This window comes from Squalius cephalus (assembly GCF_949319135.1).
Source record: "Squalius cephalus genome assembly, chromosome: 13".
NCBI lineage: Eukaryota > Metazoa > Chordata > Actinopteri > Cypriniformes > Leuciscidae > Squalius > Squalius cephalus.
This window is the reverse complement of record NC_137134.1, coordinates 7,305,904-7,329,932: the sequence shown is the minus strand read 5'-3', so window position 1 is coordinate 7,329,932 and position 24,029 is coordinate 7,305,904. Positions and strand designations below refer to the sequence as shown.

Here is a 24,029-nt window from a genome sequence, read left to right as displayed (position 1 = left end):
CGAACAGTACGACACGTGACGAGACCGATATCAAGGTGAGGGTAGGTGCCAAGCAGGGGGATCCAATGTCTACCCTGCTTTTTAACCTATCCATTGACCCCTTCATCCATGCCCTCAATGCTCCTGTAAGGGGTACACTATGGCGGGTCATTCAGTAGTAACTATTACTTTTGCTGATGACCTTGTGCTGATCGGAGGATCATGGAGTGATATGGCCCATAACCTGTGCCTCCTAGATGTGGTTTGTCAGAGCATTGGCCATCGCATCCAACCTAGAAAGTGTCATAGCTTTCTCGTCAGGCTCTGCAGCGGTTCTTCAATGACTGCACCCCATGGGTTCTGGGGGCAAGACCCTTCAGGAAACCAGCATGGCAGATACAATCTGGGGATGGATCTTAAGGCCTGACTTGGCAGTGGCTCTTGACAGTTAATGCTGGAAAATTGATCTTAAACCCTCTCAGATGGTGATCCTCCTTAATCATTATGCCATTCCATGGCTATTCTACCAAGCTGACTAGAGTGGGGTCAGCGACAGTGTACTCCATAACCTGGATGGGAAGATCAGGAGGACGGTGAAGAAGTGGCTGCATCTGACACTATCCACCTGTGATGGGCTGATAAGTGGAGAGCCTTTGAACACATGAAGAGACGCCACCTGGAGGCTGGAGGAATTCCAAGCGTGGATGGCGCTTCCAACTCAGGGTGTGGGGATTTCAAGCTTCCATCGTTCCCTCGAGAAGTAATGCTTGGCTGAGGAAACCCGCTGGTCTCTTGGAGCGTCTGTATATTGCGACTCTTCGTGCCGGCGCTGTTCACATAGGTTGGAATCCGGTTCACACATCCTAGGGCAATGTCTAGCTATGCAGGCGGCTAGGATTGCCCGGCACATGCAATTGTATCATCTCCTCGGGGCCGAGGCCAAGGTTCTTGTTTGTGAGGTCCGCTGGGAATGATCGTTCCATGACGTTCCAGGGGGCCCTGCAGCGGCTTGACCTGGTTCTCATCTGGGATGTAACAGTCTGATACGAGTTTACTCCTGACACTCTTGCCTGTGCCAAGAAGGAGAAAGTGTACTATTACTGGACCTGGAGCCGGATGGATGAAGTAATCCATCCGGCTCCAGGGGGATAAACGAAGGCCTTCTGAGGGTAATCCGTGCGGTTTTGTCGTAAAAATATACATATTTAAAACTTTATAAACGAAAATAACTCAGAAGGCCTTTGTTTATCCCCCTGGAGCCGGATGGATTACTTTTGTGAAGGATGCATGCACATTTTTGGGACTTGAAGGAGGTGGACCCCATAGCTTCACATTATAACCACTGAAAGATCTAAGAGATTTTCTAAAATAGCTGAAAATGTGTTCGTCTGAAAAATGATTGACATATGCATCTCGAACGGCTTGAGGGTGAGTAAATCATGGGTTTAATATCATTTTTGGCCGAACTATCCCTTTGATAGAATAAATACAAATGTATTGGCACAATATAAGAGAACAAACCAAATAATCCTAACTCTTCAGAATGCTTTAGGTAGCCTAAATGCCTTACAGCATCAGTGGTCTCTCCTGAGCAAATACTCACACAACTTTTCTCTGTGAAATGCTCTCATTACCACTGAAACGGTGCTGTGTCGGGGTCTCTGCAACCCTCGCTGAAAACCAGCCCACGTTTCCACTAACTTGAGTGGAACACAATCTAATGGTCTTTTGACCTTGAAATTGCTATTAAAGGCTGCTCTTCAACAACATACTTACATTAGATGTATTCATAACTTGAATAGGTTTATGTAACATGCATCCCAATATAAAGATCTCTTGGTTTTCTGGTGAAAAGCAATAGGAAAACTTGTTACCTAAGAAGATACCGTTTTCCCCTCAATAGAAGACAACAGAAGATTGCAATACTGAGCCAAACAAAGGCCTCAGTTGGCTGTTAGATATTTACAGTCAATCTAAAGAAAAACTGACAAATGCAAAACATAATATGTCACTTCTCAACTAGTATAGTGTTATTTAATGCTACCATGCTATTAGTAAATCTCTTAATATGAATAGTGGATTTATAATGGGGTTTTGTGATTAGCAAAATATGTCTACAATTTGCGATTTATTTATTTAGCAGGTCGTGTCGAAATAAGGAAGAACATGGGATAAACAATGAATATATGGAACATACTTGTGCTAAATTAATTCTTATTGCAACCAAATGTTCTCAAATCAATACCACACAAGTGTGACAGACTCCTGTCCTGTGCTTGACCTCACCAGCCCAACAAACATGGCGACGGTTACTCGACACTTTAGAGTTACGTTGCTATAGCAACACTCCAACTCTCGCGATGACAAAGAGTGCGAGACTGACTGCGGCGCCCTATTTCCTTTCCTCGCTGTAAATGGACAAGTGCGTGCGCGAGCTCTGGCGGAATTCAAGTCATCAACGGTCGCAAACTTTACTCACAAACAGCGTTTAACTTTCATTTTAAGGCAGGCAATACACAAGCGGTTAACGAGTTAGGTCAGAGTGTTGTTTCTGAGCAGCCTCGGTGTGTTTTAGTCGTTTGTTTGAGGCGTAAACAGTGCAAAAGAGGAGTTGTGGGTGGGTTTGACGGTTATGGCAGCACCGCGACCCATTAAAGGGATTCTGAAGAACAAATCCAGTATCAAAGGCCGACACGAAGAGCCAGTCAAGGAAACTCCAGAACCAGGACCCCCTATAAACTCTGAAGACGACCAACAGTGAGTAAATGCTCTTTAAAACAGCTTAAATCAGCCCAGACGGGGCGTCTATAGCAGTGCCACTGTCACCATGAGACCTGTCAATCAAACTCTGCTCTGAAATGATGTTGACACAAACATGAACTAGTGCACTCAACCAGTCCATTACTGGTCCAGTTTAATTGGTGTGTTCCAGTGGGAGAACTGTGATAGTAGCATAGTTTGCTAATAGGTTAGCCACTGACCTGTCATGTCAAAACAAACCCTCCCACTGGAATGAACATGAATCTTTCCCTCTCTTTTTTACTAATCAGCTTCTTCTAGTCAGTTTCTGAACCTGTTGTTGCTCTATGTGAAATATGGTTTCATTTTTATGATATGTAGCAAAATATAATTGTCTCTAAGTCATTTTACCTTGACCAAACATACAAGTTATGTAGTTCAAACTGATATTTTATGTTATATATGCATTATTGGTCTTTAAAAAGTTTCATTAATAACATTATTACATGCATACAGTGGATCATTAAGGCTTCAAATGGATAGAAATTTCTTAAAACCAATTCATATTCATTAATATAAATCATTTTATGACTTAAGCATTAACTGGGAGAGTCTCACCAATCTTTTAAATACATTTATAAATACATTTATTCAGACTCCTTCAACATTTCTCACATTATCACAGTTCATTCGCTATAGTTTAGAAAATGGCAATACTTGCAATGCTTAATTTTGCAATTAAAGAAAAAATACTTAAGCAAAACAAAGTGTCTGATTAATATTTGGTCCCAAATTTTAATAAATTTGACTGGAAAACCACTTTATGAAGAATTTTGGGGTATATATATATATATATAATCAGAGTTTACTTTATTTGCTATCCTCACTTACATAAATGAACTATAGTTTCCTGAACACACTAGTAAACAAAATATATATCTGGTGTCTGAATAATTGTTGGTTTGACTGTATAATGTCACACTACAAAAATCTTATTTTAGGCAAATAAATGAGATTCTCCAAGATGATTTTTTTTAAATGTATTATTAAATTAAATAAAATATTAAAGGAAGTGCGATTTCTCTGGGATAACACGAACAGTAAAAGTCAAATAAAAAACATGTCAACATAAATCTGTAATAACAACACTAGTCCTCTCACTCTTGCTATCATAAAACACAGCTGTCACTGCAGATTTGTAAAATCAGATGAGAGATTTATTATTTTTCATTTTTTTGCCTGAAGGGCGACGCATGTACAAATCGATCTCATTCGTTGTGACATTGACTGGTCCAGAGCCACTCATAGAAGTTGTGGATGCCCGTCTCTCCTGGAGGTCAGAGAAGTCGTCTCACATCGAGGATGGGCCCGAAATAAAGACAGTCCCACTTCCTTGTTAACCGAGCCACCTGGCTAGCTTCTATCTATATTCAGCTCACGTATTGATCTGTTCTTTAAGGTCGACCAAAATCTGAACAGGATTTTTCAGAAACATCAATGAAGGAGGCACTGAACCTCTTGGTTACGGAGGTTGTGTTCATCAGTATGGCATGTGTCGACTGTATGTAGGTGTTCTCGTTGGCTTCCTCTCTCGCCAGAAGACATTGTTCTTGAATCCAGCTCTCCCACTCTTAGGAAAATGGGACACACTGTAAGAATGGCACTTATTACTGAATTCCCGTCCCGCGAGACTGCAGTGACACTCAATTAGTCCCTTAAAAAAATGTATTCAGTGACGATACTCTTAAAAAAAAAAAAGAAAAAAAAAAGGTTTTTATGGGCATCTTTGGTTCCATAAAGAATCTTTAACGTCCATAGACACTTTCTATTCCACAAAAGGTTCTTTAGATTAATGAAATGTTCTTCACACTAAGAAAAAAAAGAAAATGGTTCTTGAAGAACCGATCACTGAAAGATTTGTTGAGCAATTCTCAAATGTTTATTTTGAAGAGTGTAACCTCTAGATCAGTGTTTTTCCCAACCTTTTTTTTGCCACGGCACACTTTTGATAAGGAAACAATCCCACGACACACACCACTGTATAAAAATATAACAGCATTGCACAGACATGCATTGCTTAAAAATGGCATATAAATCTAGATATTATAGGCTAGCCTATATGAAAAGTTAGTACTGACTTTTAATGCGAAAGCCTTAGTTGGAACACAATAAGCATGATGTTGGTGATGATAAAACAATACATGTATTACTCGTATTTAATTAAACACTGTTGTCAAAGTTGGCATTGTGGCTTTATATAGATATGGTCAGACTTGCATGTGGTTATAATATTAAAATTGTATGCAAATCAAGCTCACATTGAGTTATGAGGTTTTTGGCCAGCGAGTGACCGATAGTTTGTCGGTCACTGGAACAGTAGTTTATCTGAGGCAGGACGTGCATCGCATTACGTTTCCATCAACACACGGGATATTACGCTTAATATGGGCGCTCAGTTTTCTTGTTGTTGAAATCTCATGATCAAAATCTCATGATGCAAAAGATGAAGCGCTCTGCACAAGATATTTAAAACACTATAATTGCTTCTAGACTAGATGGCTATCTCCGCTCTTCAAATACAGAAAACGTTAGCCTTTATGGACGCGTTTCTTGAGTAAATAAAACGCTGTACTTCCGCAAACATCAGTTCTTTATTTTCCCTTGCGTTGCAAACAAGCAGAGACCTCTACAAGCGTTGCAAACAAGCAGAGACCTCTACAAGCGTTGCAAACAAGCAGAGACCTCTACAAGCGTTGCAAACAAGCAGAGACCTCTACAAGCGTTGCAAACAAGCAGAGACCTCTACAAGCGTTGCAAACAAGCAGAGACCTATACAAGCGTTGCAAACAAGCAGAGACCTCTACAAGCGTTGCACGAGTGCGGTACTTTCGAAATGGAGGCGGAGTTATGAGGTTTGACGGACAGTTTGAGGAGCCAATCAGTCACAACCTCTTTTAAATGCTTTTATTGGTTAAATATTTGTAAAACCCACATACAGATGTAAAGGATGACCAACAGAATTATTTTATTAAAACAATGACAAATTTTATTAAAACAATAACCCAACAGCATATTTGTAGCATTTATTTTGAATACGTTTTTGTAACTAGTGTACTAGTGTACCACGGCACAGTGATTGGGAAACACTGCACTAGATAACGGAAGTATTGTTGAATGTATTATATATTATGATATTTCTCTTGTCCCACAACAAGCAATGGGGTTTTTTGGAAAAAGTAAAAAAAAAAAAAGATAAACCTTCATACCATTAACACTTTTACTCTGATAAACAGGACTATTATATCCTATTTTCTGAAATATCAGGTTATTTTATCATAACATGCTGCTACTTATAGTCCTTAGGCTATATTGCAATTATCGTCAAGCACGCAAAACATGCGCAAAGTGCCACACACACTTCATGTCCAATGAAAAGCCCAAGTTTATTTTATAGTGCATTTCCCACACGCTAATAGTTTCAGTTTCACTTTAAATAGCCTAAATGTTTAGACTTGGTGGTTTTAAACATTTTTAAAATTAATATTTGTTTTTTTTATACTATTTTTCATTCCTGTTCTTTTCAGGAAAGAGTAAAATTCAAACTATATGTTTGTATTGTTTATAATATTTGTAATCATTTAATTTTATTTTACATTATTTCTAAATGTAACAATAAAATGTGACTTATTCATCAATACAACTTAATTTATGGAAAACATGGTCAATTAATTCTTCCAAAATGTTGTTTTATTTCCTTTGGTCAATTCAGTTGGACATGTTAAGTGGCTGATTTGTAATAAACATTTGATTGATCTCTATAAAGCCACTTGGTGTGTAAGTATGATAAACTAGAGTTTTACCCGTGCAGAATCTCCAGCACAACACGAGTGTGTGGGCGCTTGCTAAGGTGTTCTCAGTGTCTTCTGGTGTGTTATGCGGTTGCTAAGGCATGCTATGTGGTTGCTAGGCTTTTGCTTACTGGCTAACCCCCAAGTCTCGGATATTTTGGTCTGTAGATATGGCATGAGTCCCTCTTTCTTTGTAAGTCTCTGGAATTTATTTAGTTTTTCCAGTTTTCTCATTCAAGAGGCAAACATATTAAGTATAAAAGTAGTAAGAGCAACCATCTCCTCATGATTTGAATAATGATGAACTGTGAGCCGAACGGGCACTACTGAATATATCCCACCTTTACCTGTATGAAGATGAGGGCGGTATTTTCCCAAAAGGTTGGTTTTTTTTTTTTTTTTTTTTTTTTTTTTTTTTTTACACACCTGCCGTAGACTTTGGCAACTTATTTTTATATATACACACTACTGTTCAAAAGTCTGGGGTCAGTACGATTTTTTAATGTTTTTAAAAGAAGTCTCTTCTGCTCACCAAGGCTGCATTTATTTGATAAAAAACAATAAATTAAACAAAAACAGTAATATTGTGAAATATTATCACAATTTAAAATGACTTTTTTCTATTTTAATATATTTTAAAGTGTAATTTATTCCTGTGATCAAAGCTGAATTTTCAGCATCATTACTCCAGTCTTCAGTGTCACATGATCCTTAACAAATCAATCTAATATGATGATTTGAAACATTCATTATTATTATTATCAATGTTGAAAACAGTTGTGTACAAATTTTTTCAAAATTCTTTGATGAATAGAAAGTTCAAAAGAACAGCATTTATTTAAAATAGCATATTTTCTAACATTATAAATGTCTTTACTGTAACCTTTGATCAGTTTAACTCATCCTTGACGAATAAAAGTATTGATTTATTTTATTTCATTCCCCCAAAAATAAAATTAAAATTCTTACTGACCCCAAACTTTTGAACGGTGGTGTTTAATGTTACAAAAGCTTTAGATTTCAGATAAATGCTGTTCTTTTGAACTTTCTATTCATTATAGCATCATGAAATAAAAATGTAAAAAACTGTTTTCAACATTGATAATGATCATAATGTTTCTTGATCATCAGATCATCATATTAGAGTGATTTCTGAAGGATCATGTGACACTGAAGACTGGAGTAATGATGCTGAAAATTCAGCTTTGATCACAGGAATAAATTACACTTTAAAATATATTAAAATAGAAAACAATCATTTTAAATTGTGATAATATTTCACAATATTACTGATTTTTTTTTAAATCTTACTGACCCCAAACTTTTGAACGGTAGTGTGTGTGTGTGTGTGTGTGTGTATATATATATATATATATATATATATATATATATAGGCCTATATATAATATAGGCTATATATATTTATTTTAAGGGATATCCTGTACAAGCTTGTAGATCAAACTTTTGCCTGAACACATTGTTTGAATTATAAGGTTTTGCATTATTCGGGTCTCCTAACCGCAGACAAGTTCCCTCTATTGTATTGTGCTTGTTCTCCTAATAGTTCACTACAGACTGGTGCTCATGTACTGTGCTTGTAACCCATGATCCGTAAAAACATGACCCCTAATACAGTGCACCGTATGCTCCCACGTGACCCAGAATAAATCTCTGTTCACCATTTGAGTTGGCCTCCGCCTCTGACATGAATGAAACTAATCTCTTGATTATTTCGCGAGGGAACATGGACATCTATTCAGAAGAGATTATCATTACTCGATTGGTCCTCGGTCCCGCTTTAGTTTCATTTCTCTGTCTGATGCATCATAGACCTGTGCGCATTAGGTAAATCTTGCCCTGATTGTGTCCAGGACCTCCCTACAAAACAGAGCTAAAAATAATCCCTCTTGTCAAAGCAAGAGTATGGTAGGTTGTGCTTTGGCGTCTTGAAATGCCTAGTTTAAAATCATGATGTTTTAAATCCTGCATTGAGCAGATTTCCACACTTGCTTTGTAACACAGCACCTCGTCCAAACGGCGGTTGTGTAACTGTTCTTCTTCCATGTGGATTGGCACATTTCACTGCTACTGCACAAGCATTCGCGGCCCAGTCTACAGCGTTCATGTCACTAAATGCACTCGCAGGGTTTTCATCTGACTAAAGAAGACAGAAAGAATGGATTTGGTTTGCCAGTGCTTTAGTTAAAGTTGTGTAGCTTGTCAGAGATTAAACTGCTCGAAGGCCAATCGGATGCTTTGTGTTGTGAAGTGTGTCTGTCAGTGTGTGAGTGGGTGCTGATTGCTGTTGCGAAGGCCGACAGCTATTGATTGAGGGCATACTTTACATTTTTCTGTAACTCTTTGACTTATTGATGGTTCATATGGTCAAATACAAAGTTTAATCATAAATCAAAGCATAAAGGTAGGCTAATTTAATCAAAAAATGACTATTGTTTTGCATTATTAAGCGTAGCAACTAGCCTAATAATATTACGTTTCTTTCTTGGAAATGCACAATTGACTCTGAGCTTGAGATCAGATGCAGATCAAATTAGCTTTTATTAACAACAGTAATGTGTAAAAACCTAACTTTTATAGAGAAAAATGTAAAAAAAAGTTTTAAATTTGGTCATCACATTAAAAATAGCATTTAAAGCTGCAGTCCGTAACTTTTTTTTGTTCAAAATGTACAAAAATCATATAATGAGCGAGTACATCATGAATCCATTTTCCAAACCATGTTTTTGTCTTATCCTCTTGAATCCCTACACCTATAAGAAGTGTTTATATCCGGACTACTTTAGACGGGTCGGCACCACCGTGGAGAAGTCCAGTGCCTGCGTGACTTGTCATGGACATAAACGGAGAGAAGACGCGTGCAGTTCTGTTTATTAACCGCTAGAGCGCCAAGAGTTACGGACTGCAGCTTTAAATCGGATGATATTTAGAGCTTTGAAGGGCTGGAAAAAGTGTGAAGCACTTGAAAGTCATAGAAAAGTGCTTGAATTTCATTCTCGAAAGGTTGTACAAACCTTGAAATGCAGGGCCGGCCCTGACCAATTTGCTGCCCTAGGCAAGATCTTACCTGGTGCTCCTTGCATCGCAGCCAATTCCACCACTGATCATTTATACAAACACAGAAACTGCATTAATACTGTAATACCATTGGGTGTTACAATACATTATAAAATTAAAATTAAAATAAAAGCTGATACTGGTGAAACTATACAAAAATAGCACCTACACTACATTGTAGCCTGTTTTTTCCAAATTAATTTTAAGTGTTTTGTTTTCCAGTAGATGACAGCAATCTTCCATTTTTCATGTTATCACTATGAATGAAACTGAAAATGTTGATCTTTTTAAAAATGAATTTTACATAATAATATAGCTGACGTTAAATCGTTAGTTCACCCAAAAATGAATATTCTGTCAGTAATTACTCACCCTCATGTCGTTCCAAACCCGTAAGATCTTCGTTCATCTTCGGAACACAAATGAAGATATTTTTGATGAAATCTGAGAGCTTTCTGTCCCTCCATAGACAGCAACGTCATTGCAACTTTCAAGGCCCAGAAAGGTAGTAAAAACATCGTTAAAATAGTCCATGTAACTACAGTAGTTTAACCTTAAAGGAGAACTCCGGTCAATTTTAACATTGAGTTCATTTTTTTGTAAATTTGGAGTGCTGTCAGTACAGAGAACAACGACAAAAATCTGTGTTGCCTACACCGTGTTATCCTCTTTTTAAAATTTGCACCCTGTTGACTTCAATGGGGCAAGTTTTAAACCTGCTTTTAGCCTCTTAACATCCTTGATGTGTCATTACAAGTGCCCAGCCATTGTGAGTGATTCCTTTAGAGTTAACACGGGTGAATCTGACTGCAGTAGATGTGAAAGATATGTACAAAGAAGATTCAGTTGAACCCAGAAGCGCTGCACTCTTACACTACGTCAACAGCGTAGGAGAATGACAAGGAAGAGAAGAGATTGTAGAATAAAGTTGTTAAATAGTCGCAATTTCAAACCTTGATTGGGAAACATTGGCACACGAGGCCCTTTCTCACGGCTCAAGTCAGTCTTACCATTTATATCACTGAAGGGTTGGTATATTTGGCTATGTATGCCACTTGATGCTATTTTTTTTGTGTGTGTCCTCTGTTTCCAATGTACTCCATAAAGTTTCAAAGTGGGGCAGAGTCCTTTGTTTAATCTAGCAGATCTCAGTGGGAATATTTGCATCAGGGCTAATAGCTTTATTTCTAAATCCGTGTTTGGACCTATTCTTTCAGGAAGAAGTCACAGAAATGGGATGAAATGAACATTTTGGCCACATATCACCCGGCAGATAAGGACTATGGGCTGATGAAGATAGACGAACCCAGTACGCCATACAACAGGTGAGCAGCACATAAAAAACCTGCCATTATAATGCCTTTTAGATTACGAGTGGGTAATATACCAGTGCTAATTTGAGTATCACTTCTAATGTGGTTGTGCAGAATACTAAAGCATAGACTCAGGAGTGAAGCTGAGGAATAAGAAAATGAAGATGTGCTTGTTAGAATAAAACTGTATTGAGTTAATTATCTAAGGAATGATTAAAGAATATCTGGCCAAACTGGTATTCAGTATAGCATGGAAGTCTATGTATAAAACATGAAATTGGGAAAATGAAATGAACTATACATTTTGTTTTTCAATTTGGGAATATGTCTGGTTTAAAGTAGTTTTCCTGTAATATGGACTTTCAACATAAGTTGAATAAGTTACGATACTGCATTAAGGGTAACCTATAGCATTTTATGCTTCTTATTGAAGAAAAGTTATTGTTTTAAGTTCTGCTCTCTTGCCGAGGCACTGTATGGATTGTAAATATTGGTAGTTAAAACAGTTGCTCCCTTCTCTGGATATGTTACTGCCCTGTCTGCAAAATACAAGGGCAGCACTGAGGCTGCAACTCAATATGACAGGGCAAATTTGCAGAAAAGGTCGTGCTGTCTTTCTCCCTTCGGGCAGTTGGCCAAAACTCTCCTTTCCCTCTTAGGATGGTTGCAGATGACGAAGATGAGGGGGCGCTCAGCGACTCGGACGGGAACACAGTCCTACGCGGAGACGACCTCGCTAAGAAGTAAGTGATGCATGATTGCTATCTCTGATGTGGATGGAAGGGTAGTACTCAATGTTTCGTTCCATACCCATGATTATGTGACTCCACCGCATCTACATCACAGGATTAACCTATGCACTTTAGGACACTTTATTGATAATAATAATAACACATTTTACTATACTATTTTGTTTATTGTTATTGACAAGAACTATAACGGATCATTTAGGCATCATTGGCAACCCTGTCTTATGTGAGTGTCGGACTGCAATGTCAAAATAGTTCAAAGCATAAATCTTAACTTGGATTGGTATTTGGTCTTGATGCAGACGAGTGCTGAATCCTGCTTCACACACACACACACATAAATGCTAGCAACTATTCATGGAGGTTTCAGTGTATTCACATCTGTAGCCTACATTTCACATAATGTATTAAAACACCGGATGAGCTTCAGACTGTAAAAAGCATTATGCTCAAAAAAGCTTTTTAAAAATGCACCATAAATAAGATGTAATTTATAGACTCCAAGGATGACTCATGTGTGCGCATCTAAAATCAAAATGGCTTTTTCTTCAACTATGGCTGGTGGAAAAATTGTTGTGGGGGAAATGACACCAGCACTAAGAAATAATAATAATTTGCATTAAACATTTTTATAGTTAAAGTAGCAAAAATGTAATAATTATCATAATAAAGTTAAGGTTTCTTCAAAGTTTGTTGACATGATAGATTCTGTCGCAAACCTTTAACGTTTTTCCTGCTGTGTCTTTGCGATTCACAATCCGCCTCGACATCACTAGATTCACAGCGTTCTCTGATGTTGCAGGTTTAAATAACCTCATTAAACTAAACACAGCCGCTGCAAGAAACAGTATTTGTACTGATTTTGGTTTCCTGCCTTGTTAGTTCAGTGTTAGTAATGTGTGCAGGTAGCGTGTTTAACTCTGAAACAGTACATGAGCAGCCAGAACAGATGTCACGTCACAGCCTAGAGGCGAGTCAACTTCACAGCAACTCAAGCAGAGCTGCTAACCGCTTTCAAATCAGCGTCTGCCCAGCATGCTTTACTGCTTCAGTTTGACTCAGAACAGACACTTTTCCTGTAAGCTCAGTGTTTCCCAAAAAAAAGCCACCATGTGCTTCTCTGAAAATAAAGAGAAGCATGTCAGCAAGAGCGGCTCTTAATGGCACAGGTATTGATCCACAACCAGCAACCCATGGCTGACAAAAACTTTGCCGATCAATAGTGGTGTGTTTAGCCTACTATGAGCAGAGCCTGGTTGGATCTGGTCTAGTCAACTAGGTTGTTTTTTTTTACATTTAATATTTTATGTAAAATATATTAAATAACTTTAAAGGCAGTCAGCACAGTAAAACATCTCTCTCAGAGAAGTTCTCTAAATCCATCACTGGTACAGCCATCAAAGCTGCAATTGTCTAATAAATCAACATTGCAATATTTAGTTTTTCTGCGATAATACAATATGAAAACAATTTCACCAGATGATTTGAATAGGTGATTTTGTAGGGGAATGAATATGCATAGAAAATAATAAACAAATTACAAGCATAGTAGGGCTGTCAAAATGGCTGAAAAGCTAAATTCGAATTTCTTTCTTAAATATTAGCAAAATTCTAATTATGTTCGAATTAGAGGAAAAATTTGTCTCCTGTTCCCACAAGAGGGCGCAAGTGAGCGCAATAAGAAAAATACAAACCAAATCAAGCATCTTTTATTGAAATGAAATGACATTCACTTTTTAAAGTGCATTACCTTTTGAAAGAATGGTTTTTAAATATAATTTTATTTCCTTAATGTGCATACAATTGTGTAAGTGCATCAGTAAACTGAGAAAACGGTGGCTCAGCTCTGACCGATTTGCCAGGAATGGTCAAGTATGTCGTTGCACGATTTTTGCCACCAACTGAGAGGGTTTTGGGATAAGCTAACAAAAACAAGACACAGTTACGTCATCATGTTTCGAATGCACGTTTTTTACGTTCAAAATAGCTTTTTTTATTTTTATTTTTTTTATTCAACGAATATTAAAATTCTCAGTTGACAGCCCTAAAGCATAGATAAATACAAAAGAACAAAGATACAAATTAAATGAACAGTGCTTTGTTTTTCATGCAAGTCTAACCGTATTCAGGTACAGAAATTCAATAATCAAATGTAAAATAACTGAAGACACTGTATAAATTAAACATAATTTATATTTATTACAGCTACTAAAGTGATTTTCTCTTTGTATTGTGTTGTTTGATGAACATTAATGACACAGGAATATTAGGCTGCTGTCACTTTAAGACCGAATGCACATATCCAATATAATGGCCACATCAGTTTTCTTTCTTAATTGTTTATGTTCACGTAAGCCATAAGCGACTGTTTATGATGATTCTCGCAGAGACGGGCATTTTGACATAATTTTGCGTGTATGTGTCCATTCGGGTCACGGAAGAGAAGGGAATTAGGTGTTCGCGAGTTCCAGATTGTGTCGACTTGCTCTCAAATGTTTTAAAATCGTCTGAATATTTAAACTGACAGGACCTAAAACTTTCGCTCTATGATGGTTAAACTTTGCAGTTAACCAGAGAATCGTGCTTTTCGGATCAACTTCGAGTCCTATTCTTGACATCGCACATCCTGCGGTGTGACTATTGCGGATGCGCACATCGCGATATCAATGCTAAAACGATATAATGTGCAGCCCTGCTATCTAACACTACATACAGCACTGAAGGCATTACATTAGTGAAGTGTTGTGGGCAAACAAGGCCTGGTGTCCACTGTCAATAGTGTAACGATGCACTTAGCACCACTCGAACAGAAGTAGGGGTTGAAACCAAGCAGCTCTTTGTTGGTTTGATCCCAATGCAAAATCTGCATTTGGAGATTTTCTCCTTCAAGCATCAAGCAAAATTTCTTTGAAAATATTTTTTCGTCCAGATTAAAAAAAACTTTGCAGAGCAATGCTTTTTTAAATATTTTTTTTTTTACTTCATTTACATGCAAATGAAGGTCTTTGACCAATGTGTTGCCTTGCATTATTAGCATCGCGTCATGAATGTCATGTTTTTGTCAATGTCAAGTGCCTTTCTTAAAATGTTATTGATAGATTAGCTGGCTAGTTATTAAATAAATAAATAGAAGAAATGTCATATCTTCTGAAAAGATATGAACTTTTTGTATGATAAACTTGAGCAAAATGTAAGTGATTAAAGCACAACTTTGGAATAAAATGAATGCCAAATGTGTTTGAAACAAAAAAGCTTGTTGAATTGCACTAATTATAAAACAAAAATGCATTGCATTAATGGGCTGAAATTCAACATGGTTGTGTATTTAAACTGAATATTTCAATTCAAAACATTTCAAACACATTTTCATTATTAAAAATTCAATCATCCATATTCACCTTTCAGATTTATGTGCTGCGTTTGAATTCGTCTCACTAGATGGCGCAGCGATGTTATTAATACTGTGGTGGATTCAAACGCTTTCTCAGTGGATCTCCCAGCGAGTAACTTAAACTAAAACAAGATCGGCTCGTGAGTAAACCTGTTCTGAGCTCGCGCTGCGCTGTTTATTATTGGTTCGAGCTGATAAATGGCCAGCCTGGTGGCAGCACCAATGCGAAAAAAGGTCGCAAAATATATAGCCCAATGTACACACACCTCAATACCATCATGACGGTAAGTCACGTGACGTGCAAATGTGTAATGTTTGATTTTAGAATTTTTATTTTTATGTGAACCGTTCCTTTAAGAAAACCCACTGACTAGTCCATTCTGAAAATATCTTTAGGTTATAAGAGTTCACTGGGCATGAAATCTCACCGGGATGTTTATAGACTTGCTTCCCCTTAGAGAAAGGCACTTAAAACGCGCCCTCTTCCATTCATTCAAAGACTTTAATGCAGGATTTGGATCTTTGCATCTAGATCCGTGTCTTTAAAGGCTCTGAGATGGATGCGAGAGAGTGGTTTGTCTGCCGCCGGCCTGTAACCGAATCTGTATCGGATGTTAGGAAGAGGAAGAGACACTTCATTCACGTCCCGAACCTCCTAGTAATGCAAATGCTCTTGCCTTAGTCCCACTCGCCTTCTCTCTCCTCCTCCGTCAGTATCTCTGCGCTCTCTTTTGTCATCGTCCACCTCCCACTGTGTGTCTTGTGTTTCCCTCAGGTACGTGTGTTTTATGCTTCCCGACCCAGCAGTCGTGTGACCGATTACTCCTGAGAGATGCTTTCCTTTAGAAATTCTGTCACATTAACAGTGAGAATACTACAAATATCACCAGGCTTCATGAAAAGCTACTGCAAGAATCCACACCGAGTTAAACGTTAGATTTTAGCAATGTAAAGGGTAAAATGGACTAACTTATTGCATGCTTTCCTTATTAAGGAAATGATGCTGCCTTCAAGTCCTCCTGGGTAGTTTCTTATAAGAAGTGGTAATTAAGACATGATGTTCATGGTCAGAAATAAATGGATGTTTTGTTATTGGTTCACTTCATGACAAAGACAGGAAACATTTTAGCGCTAATGCAACAACAATGCTCTTTAGGTGTGTAACTGATGCTTTTATCAGTCTTGAGCTTCTACAAACAATGATGGGAAATTAAGTTTTGTTGCTCAAGCCTATGGTCTCATAAATTGTCTAAATGTGTATACATTTCAGTAGCTATTTTATTCATAAACAATACGGATAATACATAATTAATATAAGATAATCATATTGTAATATGCACCAAATCATCATATTACAGTGATTTCTGAAGGATCATGTGACACTGAAAACTGGAGTAATGATGCTGAAAATTCAGCTCTGCATCACATGAATCAGTGTGTGTGTGTACCGTAGTTTTTACACAATACTGAATTTTAAAAATGCGATGCCTTGAAAAATATCAATGTACTGCCATATATATATATTTTATTTTTTATCTTTTGATAATTTGGGTAATTTTGTTATACACAGCATATATTGAAACTTTGAACTAAATTTACCACAAAAAAACAGACGAGTAAACCGTTTAAATCAAAATAAATTGAATTTTTGATGCACACATGAATACAATATAATTGACACATTCTCAGGTGGGTTTAACATTAGTATTCTGGTAAGAAATACAACAGAATTTAGATAAAGTAATCCAATTGTAATCCAATTAAATACAAATTAATGCTCACAATTAAAGTTACAAAAGTTATTGTGTGAGCGAGAATGAGTAAAATACTGCACTCAGTCGGAGTGAATGAAGGAAGTGAGTGACAGGAGGCGGGTGTGTGTCAGTTCACCGTCAGAGAGAAGAGAGCAAGAACGCGCAGCCGGCATCAGTGTATCGACTCGGAGTATTGGATCCGTTTCAGATATTTCAGTATCGATATTTTTGACAACACTAATATTCAGTATATATGAAGCAATATTTTTTTAAAAAGAGCATGTTAACAAACAAACGTCTCGCCGTCTTTCTCAGGCTGGAGGCAGCGGTGGAGGGCGCCGAGTCTCGCTTCATGGAGGAGCCAGAAGAGGAGAGCAGTGAGGAAGAGGAGGAGGAGTTGAGTGTGGAGGATCAAGGTGAGACACGTGACTCTCTCTCTCTCTCTCTCATGGCCTCAGATTCACCTCTGCTTCCTCTCACACTGATTACACTTTTACACAGCTCACCGCACCGTCAGCCAGGGGCTCAAACACACACTTCTCCACAACTCTCTCTTTTCAGGTCTTTTTCTTAAACTCACAATCTTAGTGTTACACTTTAAAAGGAGAACTCCGGTCAATTTTAACATTGAGCTCATTTTTTTGTAAATTTGGAGTGCTGTCACTACAGAGAACAACGACAAAAATCTGTGTTGCCTACACCGTGTTATCCTCTTTTTAAAATTTGCACCCTGTTGACTTCAATGGGGCAAGTTTTAAACCTGCTTTTAGCCTCTTAACATCCTTGATGTGTCATTACAAGTGCCCAGCCAATGTGAGTGATTCCTTCAGAGTGAACACGGGTGAATCTGACTGCAGTAGATGTGAAAGATATGAATAAAAATGATGTTAATTCTGTGTTCACTCTGAAGGAATCACTCACATGACCTGTGCACTTGTAAAGACACATCAAGGATGTTAAGAGGCTAAAAGCAGGTTTAAAACTTGCCCCATTTAAGTCAACAGGGTGCAAATTTTAAAAAGAGGATAACACGGTGTAGGCAACACCGATTTTTGTCGTTGTTCTCTGTATTGACAGCACTCCAAATTTACAAAAAAATGAGCTCAATGTTAAAATTGACCGGAGATCTCCTTTAAGATAAATGCATATGTCATTTCTGTAATCGATGTATCAAAACCAGTGAAATTCCACAATTCTTATCAATTCTTATCCGTTATTTAAATTAATAAATCTTGATATATGAGCAAATTTCAATAAAACAATGACACAGGTATTTGTCAGCAAAGTGAATCTCACGTTTCTCAAGAAACTTTTTAGAGAACTAAAAACAACAGAGAAACAGCTTGCACACATCATAAAAAAAAGTCCTAAAAGTAGACAAATATAAAAAAAAACTCAGATTATTGTATTAAATACATAGTCTAAAAAAGTGAACTCCAAACATAGGACACTAATGCATGCTCTTGCGCGGCTGTAATCAGTTATAACCACAGGACGGCTGTGATAATTCATCCATAATGTGTAGTAAAGACAGAAAATAAAAGGTTAAAAATAAATAAACAGTAGTGTCGTATTCAGTTTGATGTACTGATGAAGAACAACAAAAGCATAATAATAAATTGTTACATTTTATATTTAACCTTTTATTCTTAATTCTCATATTACATTAAGGAGTTTTTTTTGCATATTGCTATTGAGTCAGATTTTACTTTTGCATAAACATCGATGCATTACAGTAATGAATCTTTGATAATGAAATATTTTTTAAATATGATTTAAATATTTACTTGTGTGCTTAATTTTAATGAAAAAATTCTAATTCTAATAAGTTATAATTTTACGGTTGTGCTTAAGAACAAGAAAAAAATCATATGTTCTGTTGTTTGTTTAATAATAAGAAAAGTTTTGCCTGTATCGACTGTGAATCAGCAGATTCTGGCGTTTAGAGCTGTGTGTGTGTGTTCTGTCTTTCCTCAGCCAGGAAGAAGCAGTTTCAGATGATGAGGAAGATGCATTATAATGAAGGCATGAACATTAAACTAGCCCGACAGCTCATCGCCAATGAGCTGGAAGAGGAGGAAGATGAGGACGAAGAGATGAAGGACGACACAGAGACCGAGGACATCAGCGTTGACCCCCCGCAAGACGGTAAATAAGGAGACGTTCACACACAGTGCTGATGGGATATTTCATGCTCCTGATCTGCTTCTGCTGGGACATTAGTGCAGTTCAGCCATATTTGAGCAACACTACTGAACTACACATGTAGTTTGCATAGTTACTTCAAACGAGTTAGTCCAAGAGCATTTGTGATGTTTTTGGATTGTGTTGAAAAGCTAAAAGTAAAGCGTTGTTGTGTGAGAAGATATTTAGTTAGTTTGAGCCGAGTCTTCAGCCACAGTCTGCTGACCCCTAGATGACCCCTAGAGGTCCCCGGAGAGTCTAGGAAGGGTTTCCAGATGCTCTCCAAGATCAATCAAGGACAACATACTTCCTCATAGAGCAGAGAGTTCGCTGTTAATAAACCCAGAACCCTTCATACAGGACCCTGTTTAACCCTGTAAAGCTTGACACAAAATAAGTAAAAATGTTTAATCAAATGGTTTATTGAAGTTTATTGAACCAAATATGTAAAAAAAAAACCACATGTTTTATGTATCATATTTGATGCATTATGCTTTTATGCCAATTTATTGAGAAATACATTGGTTTATAAAGGAACTTTTTTGATTGTTTTGTGGTAGTCAAAAACAGTTTCATTGCCAACATGGAAGTAAACCAAATTATGAATATATAATATAATATAATACATTTCTATAATATAAAATATATGTATATTAAATGTTATATGTACAGTGAATAATAATAACAACACTTGTCATAGTGAACATATAGTGATTATATCTTATATAATATGTGTGTGTATTTTGAACTCTGATAGTTTCTTGATCACCATATTAGAGTGATTTCTGAAGGATCATGTGACACTGAAGACTGGAGTAATGATGCTGAAAATTCAGCTTTGATCACAGGAATAAATTACACTTTACTATATATTCACAACTAATAATATTTCAGTTTTTACTGTATTTTTAGAGACTTTTTCAAAATAATTTAAACTGTCTGTCTGTCTGTCTGTCTGTCTGTCTGTCTGTCTGTCTGTCTGTCTATCTATCTATCTATCTATCTATCTATCTATCTATCTCTCTATCTCTCTATCTCTCTATCTCTCTATCTCTCTCTCTCTCTCTCTCTCTCTCTCTCTCTCTCTCTCTCTCTCTCTCTCTCTATCTCTCTCTCTCTCTCTCTCTCTCTCTCTCTCTATCTCTCTATCTCTATGCATAAGTTTAGACACCCATGCTAAAGTTGACTAAAAAGAGGAATAAAAAATCATCTTTTGGAAATTGAACTTAATGCCTTAATTAAAAAAAATTAGGAAAAATCCAGCCTTTAAGGACACCAATTTTCTTTGTGAATGAATAATGTATCGTAAATAAATAAATGTTCTTCCTTAAAATACAGGGTGCATAAGTGTGTACACCCCTATGTTAAATTCCCATAGAGGCAGGCAGATTTTTATTTTTAAAGGCCAGTTACTTCATGGATCCAGGATACTATGCATCCTGATAAAGTTCCCTTGGCCTCTGGAATTAAAATAGCCCCACATCATCACATAGCCTTCACCATACCTAGAGATTGGCATGGGGTACTTTCCATAAGATCATCTCTCAATGCAAATCAAACCAGCTATTAGGCTAACTGAAATAAAACCATGCCAATCTCTAGGTATCTCTTCACTGCTTCTTTACAAATGTAAACAGTTTTGCCAGTGAAATGAACTAACCCTTCTCATCGTCCTGGTTTGCTCCAGCTGATTCCCTGGATTCATAAGGATGTCAAGATTTGTCCTTCGACTCCTGCCTTGTCTCACGAACCTCTGGAAGGCGCGGTGTCGTCGCCGGTTTGGGTTCAGCTCCAGGATCCCCTCCACCCTGTGTATTACACCAACACCGCAATGCCACGCATATCAACCAGCTCCCTCATTCGCCAAACGTGTATCGCCATCATGCTAAGAATCGAGACTGTTATCAAACCGCTCCGGGCCTGGACTCCTCCCTCGTCCCGTGGCCGAGAGCGGGCGATCTCCAAGCCGAAGCGAACCACACTGATTCTCTTATTTCCCAGCACCACTGTTATTGACACCTCAGTAACTGAGTTTAATGCCATTTCAACAAGCTGGTGGTTTAGCATGCACTGGTAAAGGGGGACTGATGTGCTCTTGACACACACACACACACACACACACACACACACACACACACACACACACACACACACACACACACACACACACACACACACACACACACACACAGAGCCCGTATTAAACTGCTCACATGAGCTCTACTGTATGCATGGCTTCTGAAAACCATGTTTAATTACATTGGCACTAATTGTATTTGCCCTGTGTTTGAATTAACAGGTGAGTATTACAAACCTAGCTGTACAACTACTGATCAGTCGACTGAACCCTATGGTTGTCTCTGTTGCGTTTCCAAAGCTGCAGCTTTAATAGATGCTGAATGGACCTGGAGGTTTTTGTCTTGGCGTCCTTACTGGGCTTTGTTTGTTTTGATTGCCTTTTTTTTTTTAACTCTAGTATAATGGGGTTATTTCTTTTTGTGATCACTGAAGAATATAATTATAGCGCAGTATCAAATAAAATAAAATAATAAATTTGACCCAAGCAAATTGACCTTTAAAAATGGCTGTTATTCTGGTGTACTTTCTAGTCAAACTCACATTCAATATATGCGTGTTGTATATATAAAAATGAAGCTAAATGGGTGAATGTCGGAAAACCTTGCAATAACTTGTCATGTTTGTCTCCAAAGTCAAAAGGAAAAAAAATAAATTATATTTTGTATAAAAATGTTTTAGTACCGTATATTACAGTAATGAGTCAGAATATTTTGTGCATTACAGTGAGTTATCGTTACTGTAGTGCAAAAAACAGATTCTGATGCATCATATGTTTGGACTCATTTCACAAACAAAAAATTATTCAGAATCATTACCGTAATGCTAAAAGGTAATTCAGAATCATTACCGTAATGCAAAAAGGTAATTCAGAATCATTACCGTAATGCTAAAAGGTAATTCAGAATCATTACCGTAATGCAAAAAGGTAATTCAGAATCATTACCGTAATGCTAAAATATCGACTCGATAGCAATATGCAAAAAACTTGCTATTGAGTCAGAATGTTTTTTTTTTTTTTTTGCATAAAACATCCAGATGCATTACAGTAATGATAATGAAATATTTTTTAATATGATTTAAATATTTACTTGTGTGCTTGATTTTAATGAAAGAACAAACAATTAAATTAATATTTTTAAGTTTTTTTTCTCTTCTTTTTTTTGTTCTTTTGATTTGGTGAAAAACAACAAATGAGCTGTATATGTTCTTGACGGGTTTGATGAAATCCACCCAGATATCGACGCAGCATTGCTTTTTGGAAACAGTGCTTCAATGCAACCGTATCTGCCTGAATGCATTTTAAAGCATTTTCTGGCTAATGTATTTATTCTCAACCTAAAACCAGCAAAATCCTTCATTTGAGATCCTTTTTTTATGTTTCTTTCCATCATTGTGGATGTTAAATCATATTCACATGCCCTTCCCTTGACTGAATGATGTAAAAATAAAAGTTAAATTCTTGCAATATCTCAAAAACAGTGCTGACACACTGAACAAAAAGCACATTCATTAATTGGTTGTCTATTTTTAATGAAAGCCTGGTTTTGTCCTTCAATGTCCCATCAGTTATTGACATGGATTGCACTCAGTCAAATATAGTTTAACCCTAATTTTGTACATTCTCGAGCACAAATGCTTAAACAAGTGCTTTTTGATTGTTGAACTTTCTCCGTTTGTATTTTGTGTAATTTGGCCATTTATGTGTCAATTTTATTCCTCAAGATTTGTTTTTTTTCTGTTTCTTTTCTTAAATAGATGTGCATGTTGTTCAAATGAAAATGTGCATATTTGTCATCATTAAAATGTTGGTACAAATTTGTTCTTTGTAATTGTTTTTATGTAATATAAATACCATTACAAAATAATATTGTAACCCCCTTATATTTGCACAATTACTCTAGTAAACTGCCAATACTGTCATCAAAGTGAAAAAAAGAAAAAGAAAGCAGCATATTATACTGTTATTAAAAAAAATACATTCACACCAACAACGATAACTGTAACGATACATAAATTAGCGTCCAAACCAACGGACGACGACGTTATGTGTATTCAAATTATAACGTCTTAAATGCTTGCTTCTGATTGGCTGTCCATGTTTTATCGTTCATCAGCTGAAAAAAAAAACAAACAAACAAAAAACAACTGGTTTTATGGCTCCTCACTCTTTGTTGTTATAGCTGTGGTGTGAATTAAACGATCCTCACTGAATTAGAACGATTATCGCTAGATATCGTCCTTTGTGTAAATGACCCTTAAAGGGATAGTTCACCAAAAAATGAAAATTTTGTCATCATTTTAAGTTGTTTCAAACCTGCATGGGTTTCTTTGTTCTGTTGAACACAAAAGAAGATATTTTGATGAATGTCATATAACCAGACGGACCCCACCCCATTGACTTCCATTTTATTATTTTTTTTCCTACTATGGAAGTTAATGGATACCCGTCAACTGTTTGATTACTGACATTATTCAAAATATCTTCTTTTGTGTTCAACAGAAGAAAGAAACTCATGCAGGTTTGAAACAACTTAAAATGATGACAAAATTTTCATTTTTGGGTGAACTATCCCTTTAAATGCAGTGCGTACTTACAGTAATCAGCACGTTATCTTCTGTTTGTACGCACGTTAAAATGGTTATCGTTGTAGTTATTATATCTTTCCTGGTGTGAATGAATCTTTACACTGACAGAGCCCACCACATAATATCGACTTTACAGTAGAAACAATAATTAAAGTAACTATTTCGGCAGAAAATAGTGACCATTGTGATTTTTGAAAGGGTATTCAAATATATTAAGTTTTCTCGGAAAATGTATAGCAAGAGCTCGTAAGTTTAAGAGTTTCCACTTGTGCACGACTCGGCTCAAACTAAATGCAAATGTTAGAAATAGACCATTAGATGGCAGTATTTCA

General features: G+C 36.9%; 1 protein-coding gene across 1 annotated transcript; it reads left to right on the top strand.

Annotated features, from left to right (window-relative positions):
* The first annotated feature begins 2,368 nt into the window (after positions 1-2,368).
* On the top strand, positions 2,369-21,061 carry ppp1r2 (protein phosphatase 1, regulatory (inhibitor) subunit 2). Its single transcript, XM_079891151.1, has 6 exons — positions 2,369-2,736; positions 10,859-10,966; positions 11,614-11,697; positions 17,164-17,264; positions 18,826-18,996; positions 20,720-21,061. The coding sequence occupies exons 1-6, from the start codon at positions 2,612-2,614 to the stop codon at positions 20,737-20,739; spliced, it is 609 nt and encodes a 202-aa protein (XP_079747277.1). The 5' UTR covers positions 2,369-2,611; the 3' UTR covers positions 20,740-21,061.
* Positions 21,062-24,029: the final 2,968 nt, after the last annotated feature.